Raw genomic sequence first — 23,199 nt, 5'->3', positions numbered from 1 at the left:
AATAGTTTTATCTCTTATGCGTATTTTATCAAGGCAATGGTTTTATGCTTATTGGCTTGTTGTCTGTTATTGAATTGCAGATGGATCTTACATTCTTAGTAACTTTAATGATTGTTTTCTCTCTGTAAAAAGTAGTATGCAGGAAGCGTATTTTGGCCAATTACCATTTTAGACTATTACCAAACTGATGAGGGGAGATTTTACGTGGAACTTCGTTTAGCTTACTGTAGAATGATTCTCTTTCGAAACCACATACAACAGCGATTTGGTTAAAAATTTAATAGTCAGCAGTAAAAATGTGTGGAGTGAGAATTTTTGAAAAGAACGAAATTGATTTTAATGTTTTTTTCTAAATGAAGCAGTTAAGAACAAGAAATGTAAAACGCGAACGTTTGACTGTTGCCTTTGCAGCACGTGAATTATTCAATTAATTACACCGATGCAAATTCTGCATGGAAAATTGATACATTTTAGATCAATACCATGGTTCATTGGGTTGTTTACGTGTTAAGATTGGTTGACGTCATTTTGCTTGTTTATTAAGCCATTACTGTTGAACCAATAAACTATCGCAAATAGGCAACCTATATTTTACTTAACTATTTATCCATGCTAGCCATCTGACCAGTAAACAATGGGGGTTATTAGGATGTAACAGCTGGGCGACACAGAAACAACTTCATTGATCTAAACAGGAAATTGAAATTGAGTAGATATGCGTATTTATTAATATTTGAAATAATTTTGGCGTACTATCAGCAAGCTTAAAGCGAACGTACGTTTTCATGTACAGACTTAGTCCGTATATTTAGAAAGCTCCTACTTCTTTATATATATAAAAAAAATTATATACATGACGACGCCTTAATGTGTTTATAAAAATAGTTAAGAAAAAGGGATTCGTTGATTAGTTAAGGGTCGGTGATAAGTTTTTAAGAATACGAGTTTATGGGCGGCTGATTGATTTGTATGCTATGTGTAAGTTTTGATAAAGAACAGACTCGATGCGTGAAATACGATTGGGTTGGGTGAAACGGGATCAGGGAGGAGATTAGAAAGAATAGCCTGGGAGTGACTAGTGCCTTAGTAAACAGGAGAGGAAAAAGGCAGCGATAGAACGAGTTGACCCCGGATCACCAGTTCTTGATGATTATTCTAGGAATCTAGATAAAAGACTTTGTACCAATTAGTGTTAAAAACGTCATTGTCGTTCCTTTTAATACAATCAACAGCATTTTTTGAGTATGTTTTGACTTCCTGAATATGTAGTAGAGTTTATCCCAAATCGTCCGAAGAGGTTACGTAACACGATAGATGAATATTGCAGAGTTAAAGAAGCACACAAAGCCGTTGAATTTATAATGGAACACCCTATATATTTTATAAAAATTGAAAAAGCGTTTATTTTCTGATTTCAAAAATATATATATTATGTTGATATTTGCTTTAGCCATTTTCGCGATATTTGCATTTGGAAATCGGGATTATATCACTCTCCAAATCGCAATTGCTATAAATACGAAAACTCAATTTTTGCGGTTTTCACATTTTCTTCATTACCCACTCTTTTAGGCTTCTTGCGGTAATTTTCCTCCTTTCCGTATAATAAAAAGTGGACTATGCACAAAAGCACGTAAAAACGCGCAAACGCTTTTCTTCATCTGTTGACGGATGAAAAGAAGAAAATGTGACAATCGAAAAATTTCATTTGTTTATTAGTGGCAACTGCGATTTCGAAAATAACATTAATCCCGATTTTGAAATGGAAATTATGCGAAAACGGCTATGTCAAATGTAAACATGTTATATATTTTTGAAACTAGAAAATAAAGGTCTGTTCAATTTTTATAAAGTAAATAGGGTATTCCATTATAAATTTTCCAGTTTAGTGTTCTTTTTTAACTTTGAAATAATCATCCGTGGTGCTGCGTAACACTTCCTGATCATTCAAAATAAACCCTAACTTTTTCTATTTCAATTTTTTTTTATGATAAAAGTAGCAGGCGCAGTCTAAATATACGGAGCGACCCTGTATGTAGGTAAAAAGTCAATTAAAAGTAATTTGATTATTTGTTCGTTTCCTTTTTCTCGACATTCTGATTCATTCACAACTTTGTCGATCATATGGTATTACTGGGGCAAATTGTGTATACGCGTCCTGTCCGCGCGTAATAAAATTTGTTAGTTGTTGACGAATTGTAGGTTGTGTTCGATATTTCAAGCAAACCACTTAACTAATCTAAGCAGTGGAATTTGCAAGTAGCAAAATGCATTTAACGTAAACTGTTTTAGCTACAAAACTGGTGGAACTTCAGTGGTCCATCTATAGCGCCCACCAAAAAAAATCACAACCCACGCCATATTTTGGTACTCTCCGTCGATATTTTGAGTCCGTTCATTGTTAATCTCAATTTCTTCCTATTAAAATTATTTATCTTAAGTTTGAATAAAGAATAATAAGTCCAAGTTAAATATTTGGACATGAACAATACACATACTTTCGCTTATAGATGTGATATTAGAGCGACTGTAAAGGTTCTTTTCAAGATGAATTAAACCTCTCACTAATGTATGTTTTAAGGTTTAACATAGCAGTTTATATTTATGGGTGGAAAAATATACAATCCGTTATAAACTCGGACTGGCAGTAAGCCAATCAGCGCGAGAATGGATTAGTGCCCGGAAACTGTCTTTTTTGAGACACACATTATATTATTACTTAGTCCTTAACATGTATACAATATTGCGTATTATCTAAAAAACTGATAAGCTCATATTTATTTTACTTTTTATGGATGATGAAGTTAGAGAAGCAGCCTACTCATTTACCTTATCTGTTTGCTAATAATTAAACATGGATGTGTCAAAAATTTGTTTCTCTTGATTGTGATTTTTCTAGTTCTGCGAGACTTGGTATACTTTATTACCGACATCTATGAGTCGAATTGGTTTTAACACACATTTACATTAAACTCATATCTACCACGAATTACCTAATTGACCTTCTATTACATTGAAAGTGACGGACAGTGGTCCTATCGACCTACTATATCAGTGATAGCTCATTTATGCATGAACTCCGAGTCATATTCTTTGTTATCTACAAGTTCATTTCTTCATATAAGAGTTAACCAAGAGACCGCTCGTTGGTCAAGACCCTTTGAACAATGGCTTGGAAATAAAGGCCATTTTATCGGATTTAATCAATATTGGAACGGTTATCTAACATGTACTAACAGATCGGAGTTTTATTATTTCAACTTTTAGGTTGAGCTGGAAATATAGTGCCTCTCTAAATTAACATTCCTATCCTCTGTTAATTTCTTAACAAATAAATAGGACAAAAATACTAGCTTTTGACTTTTTTTTGTTTCCCTAAATGTTGCTTATGTTATCGGTGATGCAAAAGGATCGATTTTTAAAATTAAAGCATGGATCAAGTGATATCCCAAATGAAAGGTGATTTAAAACTGAATTTAATAGTTTGGACATTTAAAAATTTTAAATCAATCAATTAGTTTTTGAGAAAACAAACTATAAGTAGGAAAAAAATTAAATGTAAAAATGCAATACAAATTCAGTTCAATACTACATAAACAATAAAAAAACTTGTGTGTTGTTAGGAAATTGACTTGTTTTCAATTTTCTGGTAACAAAGGGTTTTGGTTATTTTTATTCATACATTATTAGGCTGTGTTCAAAAGTGATAATAATTTGTTAGTTTTGCGTGCGTTAGAAAGAAAAGTTTAGGCTGGGTTTGGGTTTGCGGGAGCTCATCGAGATTACCAAGCTGCCGAAAGGTTGTCCAATGAAAGATTTATCGTTTTATTATTATTATTATTATTATTATTATTATTGCTGTAGTTATTATAAATTATAATAATAATTATTTAATTTTTTTATTGCATTTTTGCATTTATTTGATCTATTTATAGCTCTTTTTCTCAAAAACGAATCAATCGATTTTAAATCGCATTACACCATTAATTTAAGGTGTCATATGACTCCTTCAATAAAAAAATGTTTTTTTCTCTACCGGTGACGTAAAAAATGTTAAAAAATTAACAAAGTGGGGAGATAATTTCGAGTCACGCTGTATATCATTTCTCTTTAGGTACAACATGTTCAAAGCGGACTTTGGCAACTACGTACGCCTTAATGACTGTATAATTTTATATTTGCCGAAACTTCTCGTTAATTTCTTAAAGACGGTTTACATCCATGAATAACCGGAGATAAGAAGTCATGTAAATCAAGACTTCCTAAAAATAGTTTTAAGTTATTGCAAATTTCATACAATTTACCATAATGTATTTTTCTATAATGAATTTGATTAGACTAAATCAGCTTATCTACTTGCTACTTAGTTAGTTGAAAACATAATAAATTCAAGTACAAAGAGTGTCCGTAAATTTTTTTCTGGATCAGACTTCAGCACCAACAAATATTATTCAGCTGTATCTTTATAACGCAGTGGGATCGTGATCAAAGAGATTTTTTGAAGAAGCCCGTCAAAAAATATTTTGAAAAAAAATAAATTGAAAGCTTCGATCCATGTGTAAAAAATAAATAAGCTGAAGTACATGATCACAATTTTTGATACACCTCAAAGTGCTGTACACAAATTGAACATAATCCAGTAACCATCGTTTATTGCAATTTTGGGTGAAGCATAAAACACACTGGAGAATTTTAACACGACACAAAATCTATTTCTAAAGAAACAATTCATTTTTCAGTTTTATTTAAATCATTTATATCATGTTAATAAAGTACCTTATTATTTCATAATAATTGGAAAAAAACTAAGGAATTCATCATCAATTTTTTATTGATTAATCCTGTGACGCCCTATGCCTCAATAAAAGGGGTGAGTTAATTGAGCATAACCCCGAGGAATATTTTTTGGCAAGTTGAAAATGTGAAGAGGATGTTTCCGAAATGAATTAAATTATATTTTGCATTAATTGGTCAAATAGCATTTCTCTCTGGATCAACTCCTGCAACTTTCTTAAGTCAATATTGGCATTTTCACGTCCTCTTTCCAAGTCGAAAAATCATCACCCACCTATCTTACGAGTTGCAATTGCCGCAAGTAAAATATTTATCTAATTAACAAAAATACTTACAGTTTCTAGGCAAACTCAATTGGAAATTACCATTTAAGTAAGTAATCACTTCCCGCGGAACTGAAACACTATTAACTTTTAGCGCCAGAAGCTGTGGTTGAGTTGTATGTACGACAAAACATCTCTGAAAATATGGCTATATTTAATCTTATCCGCTTTCCATACGCCAGAAAAGCGAGGAAAATTGGGAAAACGCTCCAGGTTTCTGCGTTTCTGGCAACGCTCTGCGAGCGGGGCGAACACTCTGATGTGGGTAACGAGGTGTTGGTAAATTTCCTTGGAGCTTTGAGAATCTTTTAAGCCTGAGGATAAAAAGAAATGGTTGCTAGGGCTTGGCCTCTGTTATTTAGCTGGAGTAATAGTTTTGCGATGCCGAATGGACATTTTTACGATTACTACATATCGTGAAAATTGCAGCACCTAGAAATAATGCACGAATTTTAATGAAACTTTGAAAATATGTACATTGACACTATACAAAATAAATGACGTTACTTGAGAGTAATCCGAATTACAGAAGGTCTTTAAAATTCGAATAATGTTTATAGTCATATCATGAATTTACACCTTCAGAAACTAGGCATGCTTCTAACCAAATGATCGATTTCCTCTTGAAGTAGTGTATTCCAGGCAACTTGAATTTCATTTCATAACTCTGCTGAAGTACATCGTGGGTTCTCTAGTATAGTAACTCATTTTCCTGTCATGTCCCATATGCGTTCTATAGGGGAAAGTTCAGGAAAGTGTGGAGGCCGTGGAAGCACATAAACATCGTAGACGAGCCATAGTTATACGAGCTATGCATAGTCTTAATGGAAAAGGACGTTTTCAATACATCGAATGTATGGTATAGCTAATGGTTCTAATGGTTTCCTGTACGTAGGACACTGTGTCACATGTAAAATCTGGTCAATTGTACTACTACTATAACTAAATACGTATATAAATTTTAATTGCATTTAATGCATTAAATTTAGGCATTTCAATCTTTATGATAACTAATGTATTTATCACCGAGAAACGTTGCGGCCAATATATGGACAAACTTTCTATTTACCTTCAATTTGAGACCATTAAGCAGAAACCGAAGAAGTTCAGCCGAATCATGAGTGTTTCGGAAATTTCCAGGCACTTACAGGGGCTATAATGACCAATAATGATATGCTCCAAATGCAGCATTAATTAATTATATAACAAACATTTTGAGCTTATCTAATTTTATCGCTCACATGTATTTCTAATTCTTATTGAAAATGTCCACACCAATAAACTCATTAACCTGTATATAATTTAATGGATAAACGTATTGATTTAGGCTTATTTCCATTATCCACCTATGAGATAAATAAAACAAATATCGGGACATCAGTTAGACCGCCTGATAAATTTCATGAAAAAGGGACGATGCACAAAATGAAGCATAAATAACATTCAGAGTGGTACTTAAATCAATTGTTGCTGTGTTGATTCTGTAGAAAAGGAATAATTTAGAATAATGAGGAGAAGTTGAAATTTCACGTAGAAATATTCATGTCAATCCTGGACCCCGTCACATGTAGGTAGATTCTAGTACATCTACCCCCAAAATGGTTTTGGGGGTAGGTTTGCCTGCCTTCTCCATAATGTCCATTAGCTTGTAAGTAACAGATGATGCGGTTAAGAGATTATGGATGAATCAAGAGCCTAGGAGGTAGGCTGATTCTCTAAATTTCAAAAATTGTATATCTGGTACTTAGAGCATGCGGTGAAAAATATCAAGTTTTTGTAAGGTGTCGTTTTTTTTTTATTTTCGGGTGAGTGGCATAAAGTATAAGAGCGCTAAAGCCAAATATTGTCTAGATTAGATAACTCAAATCGGTAAGTTCAAAATTTCAACATTGAATTTCTATAATAAAAAGTGATTGTAATGACTGTAAACTTATGGCTCATTTTCTATGGGTTAAAGTCTGGAATATGATGTAGGCCTCCTACATTTCCGACCTGATTAGTCATAATTGACCGATAGGGTGATTTGGAAAATTTCTGCAATTTTATAGATGTGCATACAAACTCGTTAAAAATTTTAATGTAGAAAGAAAACAGTTGCGTCCACTCAAAATTTTTCGATTAAATCAGGAATTTTATAGCATCGAACTTTTCGTTTATGCATTTCAACATGTATCTGTTTATGAATTCATGGTATTTTAATACAGGAAATTTACAACGTTTATTCAATTTGTCAATCCACAATAGTAAGCTGAATTTTATGTTTATATTAATTCGGTTTTCGGCTCTTCAAGAGTGAAAAAATTCCTCTATAGGTTTCTATACAATATAGAATACGGGGTGCCTTTTTTAAAATGAGTTCACCATTGTTATGTCCAAAATAGTAAGAGTTATGAAATAGGTTAAATTGGAATAAAAGGTCTATGGTAGGAGACATACCAGGTCATTGTTCACTAAACAGATATATGTACTCATCTCCCAGGAATGGACGAAAGCCCGGTCTGCAAACACTTCGATGCGAGAGAAGAACCCTCCTAGCATTTCCGAGGAGAATGCAAGTAATAGGCAAGCTTACGGTAAAATGGAACAGGATTTTTTCCTGTATACAAAGAACCGTTTCGCATAGGGGCAGAAATCTCTTTTGGCTTAGAGACAGTCCAAGGTTAGCCTTTGACTTTGTTGCTACTGCTACTAATGCTACACTAAATTGAGATTGTGTTAACTAGATAGATTTCACCCAATGAAACGTCTTTAGTATCACACCAGAAATTTGAATCGCTCCTCGTACCGTTAACACAGAGTAATAAATAAAACATCTCTTTGTACATTTTAATTTTTAATTTATTATTTTATTTACAAAATATGTATGTTTAAAATAAACCTATCCGAAGTTTTCTTCAGTGATTCTGCTAAAATTAAACAATTCTCTTGAACATTTTAAATGAAAGATATATATGTATATACGAGATCGACGTACTATTGGCACTAATAAAAAGAATTAACAAAAATTTAATTTTCAATAACAAAAAAGCGTGCCAACTCTTCGTACAGGTTATCTTATTAATCCCAAAAAAAAATGCCAATTCTACTTCCTATTAAGTAAAGTTATGACACTAAAAGCATTATGTCTCTCGATTATTAAGCGATAATACAGGTTGCCTAAAAAACCACTGCCTATAGTAAACTAACAATCCCAATAACTGTAATATAGACATTCACAAATAAGTAGATTTAGCTAAACCTTTAGTTGAACTTTGACCGTAGGTTCAAATCAAGTGCACTAAGAAGCTGAGGCCTAACTACATTCATATTACTATACAATGTACAAAACTATATCTTTATAAAAGTAAACTGCCACTTTGCAAAAATTAATATTCAATATTAATTCACTCAAGTTAATTCTTTGCTGGGACGAAACTAAACCATTAGGCTGTCCGGGTTGGAAAGTCAACCTAATTTCACCAATGCACATATACACGGAAAAGGATTACTGCTAACTAAGATTAAACTAGCATCGCCACATTTTGTAAAATACGTAGTAAAATATCATTTGAACCATGTAAATTATTAATAATTCACTCTATCTTTAAAGAAATTAAGTTTCAATCCATAATATTAAATTATAATTATCAAGAAAACACTATAATGGCAAGTCCTTGTGTATACATGCTTTATCCGTTAGGAGCGAATTAAATAAAGCACCACGTATATGCTAGTTAACTTCGTAAAACACAAAACTACCCATAATTCCAGTGTAAAAATAGTAAACTCTAGTATGCCGTATTGCACCTAGAAACCGCTTTAGTCAGTCAACCACACCGCTCCATTTATTATACTTAACTAATATTTACAGCTTTTATGAAAAAGGCATTTTCATCACCTGGATTCATTATAAAAATATATTATTCTGTACTCTTTAACATAAAAAAATGTCACAAAAAATAAATGCTTTCACAATAGCATCCAGGTTCTCCCAAACCGACACTGCTCGCACACCACCAGTTTGAGAGAACCTTATAACAAAGAAAAAATGACATTTAAAAAACGCAGCTCTTTAAATGTTTTTTTGTGGGGAAATTTGCCGTTTGGGCGAATCTTTCTGTCTCTTTTAAGGGGCGTGTAAACGTTTAATAGTCGAAGCAAATGAAAATGTTAACTGTTTAGTCTTTTTGATTTTGTGGAGGGTCTTTGCGTTCTGTGGTGCTATTCATGGCGGCGGTTGATCGTGGTACCATCAAAATTGATCCGTCGGCTGCAGTTTGTAGGCTGTACTGGTATGGGGAGTATTGATTTCCATCGGGGTCTCGCAAGTTCTGAAAGAAAATTGTTTATTACATAATTTGCTTTTTTTCAATGAATTACGGTATTTGTGTCAATTAAGGTCGAAAACGAATGAAAAAACAATTTTTGAGATTGCTAACGTATCGATCATTTTTATTTTCGTCTTCAATGCTTTGATAGGAAAAACAAGATCATTTCAGTAAACATTACCAAAAAAAGGCCGATATAAATGACATGTAGACATTCCTATATACATATGTATGTAAGGTTTGGAGCAGAAAGATTCTTTAAAAAATATATTTCTCCAGTAAGGGTTATTGCTTGCTTCCACAGACTCTAATACAATGAGACTTGATTAACTATCAAATAAATGCCAAACGAGGCAGTGTGCCTTTGAAGGTCAGTGGAAAGAACGATAACCCGGAAAGGTAGTGGTCGCTAGTGTATACCCAATCGAAAGTGGTGGTTTCCTTCAATAACTATGATCATAGTCCGCTATGCCATTAAACCCATATATGTTTTGAACTGTGTGTGGTTCATTAATCTACATACCTTTCTTTGGTTTAGTGTAATAGCTTTGACTACAGTGAGCTACTGTATGTTCAGACTCCTTATACAGGGTGCGGGGTGGGAACCAAGCGTTTTTAAGACAAGTAGTACAGTACCGTTTGTAGTGGTTGTGCTCCAACAAGCACTGAATCCTTTGGCCCGTAGCATTTTATTATCTTTCAGTTGCCTCCATAAAGCCGTCGTGGACGTTAGAACATCGAGTATTCGTTTATAATTGTTTCGATAGGAGTGGTGAGTCTGTGACTGCAATTCAGATTTGGTGACATTTTAAGGCCTGCTCGGTCGCCTGACTTCTCCTTATGTGATTTCTTTTTGCGAGGTTATCTGAAGGCACGTGCCTACGAGGAGAAGCCTCAAACATTAAAAAAATTAAAAGAAGCGATCCGACATTAAATCACCGAAATCAACTGCGTCCTGCCGGAACGTCTTCAATGTTCCGTGAACGAGAATGCACAGCACACGCCAGATGTAATATTCTTTTCGTGATTATAAAATGCTGTTTTTGGCCATGCTCATATTATAAAAAACAGTTTATACAGGGTATTAAAAACGCTTTTGTGTTTTTACAAACGCTGCGAAAAAAACATTGTTTTTTTACAGTTTCAGGCAACTAATAGCCAGTAGTTGTCAAACCTGACAACAAATAACTGCAGTAAAAAATCATGACCAATTTTACTAAGTTTTACTTTATTATTTAAATTGATGTGGACACCCTTAACTATTATCGCCAATATTACCTAAACCATCGAATTAAGCGAAATTTTGTGAGATTGAAAAGTGAGAAAACTTCATGCCGATTTTAGAAATTTGCCTAAAAGATTCAGAATTTTAACAGAAATAAAATGTGATAAATTAGAGCTCAAGATCCAGTAATACGCATCACCTCGTATATGAGATCAAAGTCCTAAAATTTTCGTTTGTAGGAAACACTCGGCGTATCACATGTACCAATTTTCCGTAAATCCAATAAAAAAATAACAAGTAATTAAAACAATTTAAAAAAAAATGTTTTTAGCACCCTGTAAATCGAAGCTACAGTATTTTTGGACATGTCTTTATATGAACTTTTCGTCTTAAATTTGGCACAGGATTCACCCGTTCAATTTTTTACCACCCATTCAGAAACGCCCTGTATATCAAAAATAAAAAATCCATGATTATTGCAAAAATGCTCGATTCCCATGCCACACCCTGAATATTTATTTGCATGACAACAAATATTAAAAGTGTAAAATTTTTATTATAAATGTACGAATATTTACATGTTTTTTTAGTAATGTGCACTATGGTGCACTTCTTTTTCCCAGCAAAGCGAGGAATTTCTGAAACGATTGAAGTTTCAGGTTGAAAATCAAAATTTTAAATTAGTAGGACGAGTGCAGGTCAACACGCTAAGCTAAATGCTCAAGTTCACCATATTTCAGAACGTGGAGTGTAATATTAAATAAGTGGATTGACATCTGATAAGGTATTTTTCGTTGATAGGCAAAAAGGAGCCTGCCCCCCAAAGTGATGGTCGAACTAAATACCGGTATCTGGTGAAATGTTGCGTTAAGTATGTCTAAAATAAATTTTGCAATCATCATCGAACCATTATTATGTCCTATTTATTTGACTTTAAGTGTACTTATAGCGAACTGATAATTCGAGCGGATAAGAATGCCAAACATATCTAAAGTCTAAACAAATATGCATGTGGGAGACCCAATTAGACATTACGTCTAAATAATTAGATGACATTTTGAGAAATTATCTCCTTTATCTTTTCATTTTTTTACAAATATCACCTGATACTTGAACTTACTGTATGATACATACAAAAATATCAATATATTACATAGATGTCATCCAGATTTTTATTCAGAACTACCTACCTGAAATACATGTCTGTATAACTGCTGGTACTTGTCCTTCATACGTTTCAATTCTCCAACGGCATATTTATGCTCATTCATTACGGACATTTTTCTGTCTCGCATTTCTTTGACCTCATCAGCCAAGCTCAGGATCTGATCCAATTTTCGTTTCCTGCAATTTTGTGCTGCAACCTTGTTCTTTCCTCGTCTTCTAATGTCTCTGATCAGGCTGAGCTGTGCTTCGCTCAGGTCGTATTTAGATAGACGCTCGTTGAACTCATCCATGGGTAGATTAATTATGTCGTCAACAGAAATCGGAATGTTCAATGCTCTGGCCCGTTTCTCATCGCGAGTCAAATGCTCGTCGTCTGATTTACGACTCTTTCCCTTGTCTCTGGAAACTGGTCTTTGCATGGCACCGGAATTCTCTGCAGGCAAGTGATACGTGTGATTGTGTTGGATATGGTCTACGGGAGTCCGGGGAAGGTGAGTGAACTCCGAAGAGCACGAGTATTTCACCTCGGGCATTTTTGCTCTGGAGGGGGCGTTCTCTTGGGGAAAAGTGGCAGGGTCTCTGTATTCCGAAAATCCAGATGTGTGGAACCTCTTGCCATACATAAGATGCTTCTTTTGAGGAACAGGTGGCATGCGGGTATTTTCTGACAAGTTTGAGTAGCTGTAGTCGAATGGACGATATTTATTGTGATAATCTTGCGGGTAGTGCTCCCCATTGGTGGTGTGTCCAGAATCTGAGCCATTATCACACCACTCTCCATCGGACAAAGAGGGGACCCTTTCGGAACCCATTGAACTGACGGCACTGTCGCTGGACGTATCCAAGCGTTCCATGTCGTGCCGAGAGACGCTAGTTGTTACGGGCGTCGTGCTGTTCATGCTCAAGTTGCTTACAGTGTTGTTGCTTTCCAACATACGCATTGTGTACATCCCTGAAAACAAGACACAGATTCAGTCACCTCTTGGATAACTGCAACGCTTAGGGAGAAGTAGTAATCATGTAAATCTTTAATTTGGCGTTTATTTGCTAAATTAATAAGGGCATATGACACAAACAATGTAACTATTTACCGTGGGATCAGTGTCAGGTACAGGAATAAACAGCGATATATCATAATTTTGTATTTACGCAATTACTACCGCGTTAGTACGTCTGCCAAATTCACAACAAATCGATCGAGTTTAGGATTTTAAGCGAATAGCACATTATATGAATAATGATCATTCTAAAAACAGTTTTAGAACTGCATTTCAATCCAAGTTGCTACAAATTATACAGGGTGGTTACTTTTACCAAGTAGACAATTAGGACTACTTAAATGGCGAGGTGCAGGGTTAATTATATTCCTCAAACATTTTATCATTTTAATGCTCATTAATTTATCTTGAAAATAGACTTATATGTGGGAATGCAACTAGAACAGGGCGATGCTAAAAACCTATCCTTCTTGGTTTATTTTTTTCGCAAAAGTTTCTTGGAGTCTTTTGACATTGACAGCTATTATATATAGGGAAATTTTGACATTTTTCTTAACACACGAGGGGTTCGGACAGACTCCGGAGTTTTCGTTTCCGTAAGTTGTCTGACATCGAATGTCAGTATTTGTTTTCTAATAAACATGTTTCCATTTTGTTTTATATTTCGCCCTATATAATGATGAATCTGACTACCCTGTATCCACCTGACTGACTGTAACAAACAATTACTAGGAAATGCCGTAATCAGTTTGATTTAGCGTAATCAAAAAGCCCCAATTACAGGCTAAAAGTATTGAAACTCTGTGTTTACCAAGGCCTAATCTTACAATGATAAAGACGTAGTTTAGGTATAAAGGAAGCGGAACCTTTTAAACAGGCTTAAGGTTTATATGCAAACTTGTCAATTGTGGCAAACTGATGATACACAAGACACACACAAGAGAATATATTCGGAAAACAAATACGTTACAAACCTAGATAAGTTTCCATTTCCACTGGAGGCATGACGGAATTTGATTGGGGATAAAAAATCCTATTGTCGTAATGATCACGGACGCAAAGATTCATGGGCATTCTGGCATCTAGGCCTTACAGCAACAACAACAACGATTACGACAACAGCAACAACACATGATTTTCAAGAAGTAAAGGAAGAGAGAGCACAAAGAGAAAAGTTCCAATTCGTTGGCTCTGTAGACTTGCGGATGCATAACTTTCATAGAACAAAATGTAAAAGTAACAAAAAGCACGTTGTTTATGGTCCAGTCCGACACTGTAGGATTGAAATTATCGATACTGTGCGTTGTAACACCAAGAAACATCGAAATCTAATGAGGAATTCTAATCTAACAACTGTCACACTCGCGGCGAGATATCCACTAACTTATCGTGGTATAATTTACTTCCCTCATTTTTCCGAAGCTACTAAGAAGATTTACGTAGATAAAAAATAGAGTGATGATAAAAGTTAAATTAAAATATCCGTTATCAAAAATAAGATAAGTAACAAGCACTGTAAACAGAACGAACGCAACGTTGCCAGACCGATTTTCTTCAAATTGGGAAAATAATTACTGATCATTAACGACACCCAGAAACAACTAATTTGAATGTTAACGGCGATACGAACTAATTCGTACTGTTGGCTTATCTCTAAAGATTTAAATGTAATATGTATATATGTATTTTTCTCAAACTTAATAATGACTAAGCTCTTTTCATTTATTGTAGATAAGTTAGCTAATTCTAGTAAACAGATTCTTTCAAACTAACATGACAAAAATTCTAATTCCACAATTCGACTTTCTTTAAATTTGATTCCTTATCTCATCATTTGTACTTTCTTAAGAATCAAGTGAATCATATATTCCGTTTTGAATCAACAACTGGGTGACAGGTTTTTGGAAGGAAAGCTGTGTGTAAAATTTAAACGAAAACACGACGTTTCATAAAAATGAGGAATTCGAAAAATTGTTTGTAATGGAAACACTTGTTAAAAAACGTAAATAGGCCGGTAAACTGATAAGAGTAGAGGATTATTGCTAATACCGCTGACATAATAAACAAGTTTGCTTTTATTCAAATTTCAAATTATTATTTTTTATTGGAAATACTTGAAAATTTCAGTTCAACAGTCTAGGCGAAGCACTTTTTAGTGAAACTGCTGACGAAATCTGAGTTATCTAACTTTTGGCATCGCTGACTGCTATGTACTTGTATAAACATTCGTACGCCAGTTGCTTCACGTCTCCATGTAAATGAAACCTATATGCGCATCTTCCATTAAACCTGCAATTTGCTTTATCTTTCGATGACAGTGCTAATTTACTTGGCAATAATAGTACGTAAAATTGCTTTTGCAAATAAAAATAAAATGGTTTGTCTAGTATTCCAAGGATACATGTATAAAAAAAGGTTTATGAGAATAATTTGTTCAAGAATAGCTGGTACAACCTCGGATTCCAGTAAATGCTAAAGCGAACTTACGTTAAACTATCTACAGTTTTAAACATCTCTCGGTGTCAAAGTTATTTTGGGCATTGTAATAGCTGCTTTTTTAATAGAAAAATAGGATAACATGTGGATATCAGCGACATTCAGCCAACAAGAATCGGTGCTTTAAAATTTACATGACCCAAAGCGTTCTGATACTGCTATCTATTTTGGGAAATTGATATATTACAATGTAATAAGTTCGTTACCACACGCAATGTGTTACATATGTGGGATGCAAGATTTAACGCACATTTTTGGCTCAGCTACTTTTTATTTGTCGCAGGTGTGAGTAATTACTTTTAGCATTCATCATCTAACCATCGTCACTTGTACAGTTATTTATGGCGTAAAGCGCATTCTTTGATACTCTCTCATTGTTATTATTTGTTCAACGATAATAAAAGGGTTAATTCAATATATGCAATGAAAAAAATTATTACTCTCTAACTATTGAGTGAAAACTTATGGCCTGAAACATCTTTATTGTTTTATTGGTCACAGATTAGCACCAATCGAACTAAAATAATTAGCAAATCAAATGTTCCAACTTACAGTGATAAAACATATAGGTGAAATATATCTACACCCAAAAGATCCCAACATTGAATAGCGAAAACCGACACTGTTCACGCCGGACATTTTAAAAAAATTATCAAATGTTTTTTTAGAATCGTGAATTTTTGCCCATGTAAAAGCACGAATAACGAGCTTGCAGCGCGTTAATGTTAGCATAAGCAAACGAGATATTGTCCACCTAAACTATTAACTCGTGATTAAGTCCTGCGAAATAGTAATGAGTTAAGTAAATGGAAATTAAAATTACGGATACTCGCAAACTTTACGGAATGTAGGCACCACCTGTTAGAAAACCGACACAATGCACTAAATGTTTGACTGGATCACACCGAAATAGACTCAGCCATATTTATTTTTATCTACATTCAACAATGACTTGGCCATTTCGCTTCATTATTTAGGCTCTTCTAATAAAAAATACATTAGCTAGTGACCTATTTTTCAAATTTTTATAACATAACACCCGACCTACGCGCAATTTTGGTCAGTGCTTTTTATCAATTGTAGGTACTCCGCATTGTTCTATTATCATTATTACTAGTATTTATTTCCTAGGCCGTGGTCGTAAAAATATTACGGTTGGAACAATCAAGAGAAGTTACATGTATAATAATGAACTATCAGTGTTTGCACTAAGCGCATTTTGAAATAAAAAAATTCTGAGAAAGTTAAGTCATAATTGGGGTCTATTTTGACTAAATGTGAATAGAGCATATATCAATAGTAAATAATATTTTTATAAATCACTTTCATGTAATTAACTATCGCGAGATTCCGAATTTTGTAATGATCATGGCAAATAATGTTATTTTTAATATAACAATTTATCAATTTACGAATTCTTCGAGTGTAATTCTTAGAATATATTATCTAGAATGCCACCACTGCACGAGTTATTGATTACGAAAATTTAGAAATATGCAAACTACCAGTGAAATACAATTCCTTTTGCTCTGGATTGTCAGGCGAACCTTAAAAAACCAAAAAGTTTTTAAATAACCTCCGACTACCTGGATTAATCAATAGAACTAGTGAAACTTGGTAGCTACTTAAGATGAAAATATCACGCATTTAATAAACAGTAAAACACAGAGTGAAAATCTGTTCGTGAAATAGAACCAAAAATAAGGTTTTTCTTGATTTCTAATTAACCCTTAATTTAGATGTGCCTTTGCTCAAGTTTGCGATAGACGAAGCCGATAAGGCCGTTTTACTTAAACATTAAGCAACTTTAAATAGATACCACTAATCTGACCGATGTTCAGACTCCATTTGACTGCTTATATCAGAACATAATAACTTGGCTCTCAATCGATGAAATACACTACGGACTTCATGTTGTCCATTTAGACAATACGTATCTAAAGCTTAGCTGCTCCAGGACTAATGCAAATTACTTATCTTCAACTGTAAAAGATTTGTGTTGCCCTTGTAGCGCGTCCTAGAAAATTTATGGTGCCTCAATAACTATTACAGATCACCTAGCAGATTCAACTTTCTAAGGAGGTCAATTATGTCGATTAATAAAATTTGCAAAAGTGCTACAGGCGAATTTATAATCTTTCTAGAATATGAATTTTTAGTAATGCAGCAACTGGGCATCCACCAGGGATAAGTTCCAGCACCTTCCAAGGGGTCATTGGATAAAGGATAGAAAGGATACGGGAGAAAACAGAAAATCTGCAAGGCAATGTGCGTTGCGATTATTCCATTCATTTTAATAGTAACTAAAGCAATAAATAAGTTTAGGAGCCAAACAGAACCATTTGCTTCGAGTGATAATATCCCTGAGGATATTGAATTAGACAGTTTGCCTCAATGAGAAAATAATTTTGAGGACAAACCCCTACATTGGGCCTTTAGAAACCCTTTTCGCTTCCTAACCTACTACTTTTAATTTCATGTGGGGCTCCAGCCGGACTGTCTTCAATCAAGGCCACAAGAACATTACAAATTTACTACCATAGTCCAGCCGATTTAATTCGGTTTAAAGGAGAAGTTGGGGAAGCAGCTTCCCCTAGTTTCTTGGTAGGTTATGATTTTCAGGGTATGACATCCCTAGCGATGATTTTAAATCCTAGATGTGACCATAACTCCTGAGAGCAGCCTCCAACTTCAGCCCTCATACGATCCAACTTTCACATTGGCCAAATGAACCCCGGGATTAGTCCTGACCGCAGAGCAGCAAAGCACAGTGAAAATGAACCCTCATCTACGCACCACCTTAACGATGGCCGAAGTCATAATTGAACTCAGCTAGAAATTCAAATTTAGGACCTTATAGGATACCTGTCCGATGTAACGTTGACGGTCTGGACCACTAACGTCGTATCTTGAACCCGACCATAAACAAGAACTTCCAATTCAAAGAATACCATTTACGTGTTTTGCTTGTCGTCTTACCACGGTCACGGTTAATTATATGAATTTAAATTATTTCCGAATGATATGTTATCATAGTATTTTAAGAAAAAAGGGTCTTGTTTTTATAGCAAATCAGGATTTTTTTATGTAATGCCTCCCTAATCTGAACTAGCGTGGAGAATGCCCGTTAGAGAATTTGTGGGATATATTATGTCTCCCTAGAAGTTCCAATTTTAATACTGCTAGGCTTGGATCTCCATAGAATCTTGATTATTATATTCGATGAATGTTTTCTCTCATAAAATAACATATTTCTTCTGCATAAATCTAAAGATGTTGAGCATAAAAACTGAGTGGGGTTTCTTTATAACTCACGCTATTATCGAAAAACATGGAGAGTCTGGAGAAATTTGACGTGAATTAGGGGATGTTGGAAACAGCAGCTCGAGTCGTAATTTAAACTCTCTCCACAATGTGTTTTCGCTAAAAATTGGATTAATGTGCTTAATCACCCCTTAAAAATTAAATCACAACACCTGTATATTAATATCTTTTGTTGTTTTGATGAATAAATCTAGAAAGGGAAAAGGAAAATCGTCAGTGTTCTATACCTGGTGATCCCATAACGTCAATCAAATATCAATCAAAGGTGTTCAAGGAAAAACTTTATAATGTGTCTGAAGTATGTTAACCTACTCTTACCTTCATTCATGGCCATGTCCATCAACTGCAAATCCTCATCGTTGAGCAGGTTCGACAAGAACCCATCACTCTGGTTGCTAGCGAATTCGGAACCAGTATTATTCTGAAAATAAAATTGGTAATGGAACAAAAATTATTTGGATTTATTTGGTTGAGAGCTTTTAATCAAATTTGCGTTAAATCTAGATCTATAAATATCTAAACATTTTATATATAAAAAAATTGAAATCCGCATTAAAGAGCCCTTGAACGTTTAGAGTCGCGTTTTAAACAATACAATTTGAAGGTTCGTTTTCAAGTACCCTTGATAATGCGACACCGAAAGCATTCAGCGTAAGGACATTCAAAATTTAAATCTAAAATCCTAGATGGTGTAGATCCGATATACTAGACGACATAGAGGATGGAAAAAGAATGCCATTGTGCGTGTCGTTTGGTACAACCATCCACATCATTGTATGTAAACAACGACAGATTTATGTGTTATAACAAAAACGGTTGGAGCTGTGAGTATTGCTGAATGATCACGTAAGACCATTTTAATGAATGGACAAAAATTGTTGAAACACCTAGAAGAATGTCTAGGAAACGTATCAACCGAAATGATGATCGCGATCGCTTGATTCCTGAGATTGTCATATCGACAACATGTTATAGCTAATAAAAATCAACCCGGTGTAATATGTAGTATCTCAAGATCAATAAAAATGCAATCAAATTGCAGGTTATTTCTTGCTAAAAATTACAGTAACATTAGAAGTATGAGAAATCTGCCATCAGCTAGGGATATAACTGTTACTGAGCAAAGAAAACACCTAATCAATAATTAATAAATTTTCATTTTGGCACCTTGAATTATGTCTAAGAAACAGCGGCGCCAAAACTAGACTTTTTTAATATTAACCAAAAACCTAAACTTTTTACCTGATAATACATCATATCGCTCGATGGTGGTTCCAATTTATAATGTGGAGCAGTGCTAGGTTCTCCCATGGGTTCGCTGCTATTCGTGAGGTTCATCGACGTTGCCACCGCATTTCCAATTGTTCCTCCTAAATATTTCAAAGTTAAAAATGCTATATGAGGACAGGTACTCACATAATTTATTAAAAGATAACTAATGAGTAAACGAGAAGAACGTAACCACCAAACGGGGTGTGAGCATTTAACATCAAATATGTTTTTATTTCAGATTAACAAGTAATATGGCATAATACGAACCTAAGTTTCCATACGGCATGGTACTGTTTAGGTCACCCATGGGCGTCGGAAGCGAGGCATTATGCAAAAGTACGCCCCTGGTGTCATAAGTGGTGGCAGGGTGTGCGTGCGCATGGGGGTGCCCGTAGTTCGGAAGGGCGTGGTGAGCCCCGAAGGGGTGTATCTCGCTGGGGTTGGGGAGGCTTAACAAATTTGCCAGGTCTTGCCAACGCTGCTCCATGCTCACGGTGCGCACGAAGGGCATGCGGCTCTGAAAACAAGCAATCGTTATTTTTTGCACGATCTGTCCGGATAAAAACTCCAAGGGATATAACAGGAATTTCAACGAGGACAGCTAGACCACACGATTTCGTGCCTTAATATAACATATTTAATACTTTTTTCTTCAAAATTTTATGATAAATATCTATTTAAAATGATTAAATATAAACATCAATTAACGAATATGGCAAAATTATTTAAAATAAAACATAAACTAACATAACAAATCGATAAGGATACCTTCTAAAAACCTGTTTAAATCATCGTACAGTAGCAAAAGTTAGAAAATATTTTAAATAAACCCAGTCAATGTCCGATGTAGCTCCTGACCGTGATCGATGTGTATCTAGGCTTGCTAATATTCAGGTATTTTTATTATCATATTAGATACGTTTATATCGTTATTGGTCATCTTGACACACTGGGAAAAATGTAATACATTAAATTTTGCAAAAATACAACATGTGTAATGAAAATTCTTCAGATTATGGCAGAAGTAATGATTTTTCATCGCTCCTGAACGAGATATTGTGCGTTAAATGTCTTCTTTTTAATGCAAAAACATGTGGTTTATCGAAAAATTAAAGCTGATCTTGTGGCGTATCCTTTACATAATTCATACAATGATCACTGCTTTTATTATTTCAGCATTAAAGAGAGCATTTCGTTAAATTAAATTAATCGGATAAGCACTTGACTCAGATCTAGGAAGGTTGAAGGTTGAGTTTTCTGATTGTAGTACTATTTAAAGAAACTTCTTCAAGTAAGTACATTAACCTCTCTATACAATCTTATTATTCGACAGGAAAAAATGTATACCGATCCAAGTTCCACTCATTCATTAATAAGTTTTATCCTGATTTTAAGCACACTTCAGTTTGACAGGTAAAAAGATAAAAGTGACTTTGTCGCAGCGGGATCCACGGACCTTCCCACGAAACGCATTGTTGCCCTTAAATTACAGCCCACAAGCTAAGTAAATATTTTGGTACCGGTACCACAATGCAGATCGTTATTCCTCCCTGTATAAATTTGATTAAGAGTTTCTGGATTTATTTACTTTGGAAATTAATCGAACGTCGGATCACAAATTTCTAATCTTCAGAGTTACATGGAAGTCCCGAGGCTTGGTTTAGGCTTCTAATCATTTTAAAAATAAAAAGGCTCATAAGTAAAATCCTATTAATCCACCCTTGTTGTTTTAACAAATTAACCGCATGCGGTTAGGGCCCTTTTGTGAACTTTTACCATTTTACACCTGCAGTGACAGTTGGGACAGGTACCGAACAATGCGACCATAAAAGATGAATGTGCCGATGATGGCACTTTAAAACCTTAACAGAATGATAATTTGACAAGAGAACCCACAAGTAACAAAAGGAGCCACTACCTCAGACTCCACAGCTCATTTGTCATAATAAAAATTTACTTTTGAAATTTTTACTAGTCGTTCCGAAATGGGTTTGAAGAAATTATTTGAAGGTATCTCAAACGTACCGCTAGGGTTTGGTCCCAAATTGGTTGTTGCGTACGTACCCATTAGAAAGAATTCAGATTTACATTATCACAGAATATAATCCGTAAGTTGAGGAGCACATTGGTTTTATTTGAACCAAAATTATGAGTACGCGAATGTGCAGGGGCGGGACAGGTCGATGTTAAACTAACAAAAATCTCGTAACCATATCAGTATGTTTTATCTATAGCAGCCTTCAATAATATCTCCAATGAAGGTTAAGGAATAAAGGTACTATTAATAATTTTCCTTGATAACACATGCAATTTTTGCGTAATAAAAATTATATGTACAATATTATCGTATGAATCAGAGGTATGGTTGACTAAAAACTGCTTTGTAACTGTTCATTCAACAAATACTATGGCTGAAATAATTAGGCACGAATTCAGTACAGGTAATCACCTGTTAAATCTATAAAATATTCTAAGTGAAAGTGTTCTTGATCTTCAAAAATTCCATCATGTTCTATTCGATAAAAAGCCTGCATGTGCCTGACTAATTTTCACACAAAAAACTAAGAAGCATATAAAATAGTATGTCGTAATTTCAATGTTAGGCATCTTCCGCGCTGAAACCAACCCAACCGTTTTTCGTACACCATTTTGTATGTCATGGTTGAATGTTTTTCTTATTTCATGCGTCGGTGCTTTTGACTGCTCACGAAGACACGCTTGAAGAATACTCTACTTCAAACCACGTTGAACTTTTTCTCGATTTAAAGCTGATGAAGAAAAGGAACTTACTTGGAACGCAGCCCTGTGGTGAGGATGGTGAAACTGGGGTGTTTGAATCATGTCCGCAAACAAATCAAACTCGTCCCCTAATTCGTTGCTGCTCGCATTTGCTTCTGAATATTGTTCCGCTGCTTTCTTGTTGCTCTCCTCAAGAGCCTCGAGACTCGCTAAAAGTCCTGAGGCGTTTTTCTGAAAATCCCAAATTCCCGATTTGCTCCTACTGAAGATACTGAGCGTATACCTGCGAATCATCGTCAAGATCCACTAAACGCAGAGCCTCATCTAGAAGAAATTCTGGTAAGGGTAAGCCGAGGTCTTCTAAGTCGCATGAAGAATTTGCCTCCGCCCCTGGTTCACCTTTTATCACATACTCTCCTATAGAAAACAAAAAATGTATCCAGTACCGAAAATCTGTAATGAAACGAAAGTAAAATGGGCTAGGAAGGTATCGATTTCATTTTGTATAAGCTATTCCTCTGCCATGATACACCCGGACCGAACCCCAGGGGGTG

General features: G+C 34.8%; 1 protein-coding gene and 1 long non-coding RNA gene across 8 annotated transcripts in view; one reads left to right on the top strand and one right to left on the bottom strand.

Annotated features, from left to right (window-relative positions):
• Window positions 1-7,933: 7,933 nt before the first annotated feature.
• The window catches only part of cnc (cap-n-collar), a 53,717-nt gene continuing 38,451 nt past the window's right edge, over window positions 7,934-23,199 (bottom strand). For all 5 annotated transcript variants that reach the window (XM_066302763.1, XM_066302761.1, XM_066302766.1 and 2 more), the window contains exons 4-10: window positions 22,929-23,062; window positions 22,697-22,876; window positions 20,174-20,423; window positions 19,877-20,004; window positions 18,953-19,055; window positions 11,840-12,768; window positions 7,934-9,427 (exon numbers count right to left, since the gene is read on the bottom strand). In XM_066302763.1, the coding sequence (XP_066158860.1) occupies window positions 9,275-9,427; window positions 11,840-12,768; window positions 18,953-19,055; window positions 19,877-20,004; window positions 20,174-20,423; window positions 22,697-22,876; window positions 22,929-23,062 (1,877 nt within the window). In that variant the 3' untranslated portion in view covers window positions 7,934-9,274. The remainder of the gene's footprint in view (window positions 9,428-11,839; window positions 12,769-18,952; window positions 19,056-19,876; window positions 20,005-20,173; window positions 20,424-22,696; window positions 22,877-22,928; window positions 23,063-23,199) is intronic.
• LOC136350753 (uncharacterized) lies at window positions 12,783-18,061 on the top strand. Of its 3 annotated transcripts, none has more exons than XR_010734199.1 (3): window positions 12,783-12,836; window positions 17,470-17,914; window positions 17,968-18,061. It is a non-coding gene; the product is annotated as an uncharacterized lncRNA (long non-coding RNA). The 3 variants fall into 3 exon arrangements; XR_010734198.1 differs by lacking the exon at window positions 12,783-12,836 and adding an exon at window positions 12,838-12,924; XR_010734197.1 differs by lacking the exon at window positions 12,783-12,836 and adding an exon at window positions 15,466-15,593.

This window comes from Euwallacea fornicatus, chromosome 3, assembly GCF_040115645.1.
Source record: "Euwallacea fornicatus isolate EFF26 chromosome 3, ASM4011564v1, whole genome shotgun sequence".
NCBI lineage: Eukaryota > Metazoa > Arthropoda > Insecta > Coleoptera > Curculionidae > Euwallacea > Euwallacea fornicatus.
This window is presented reverse-complemented; position numbering and strand designations above follow the sequence as displayed.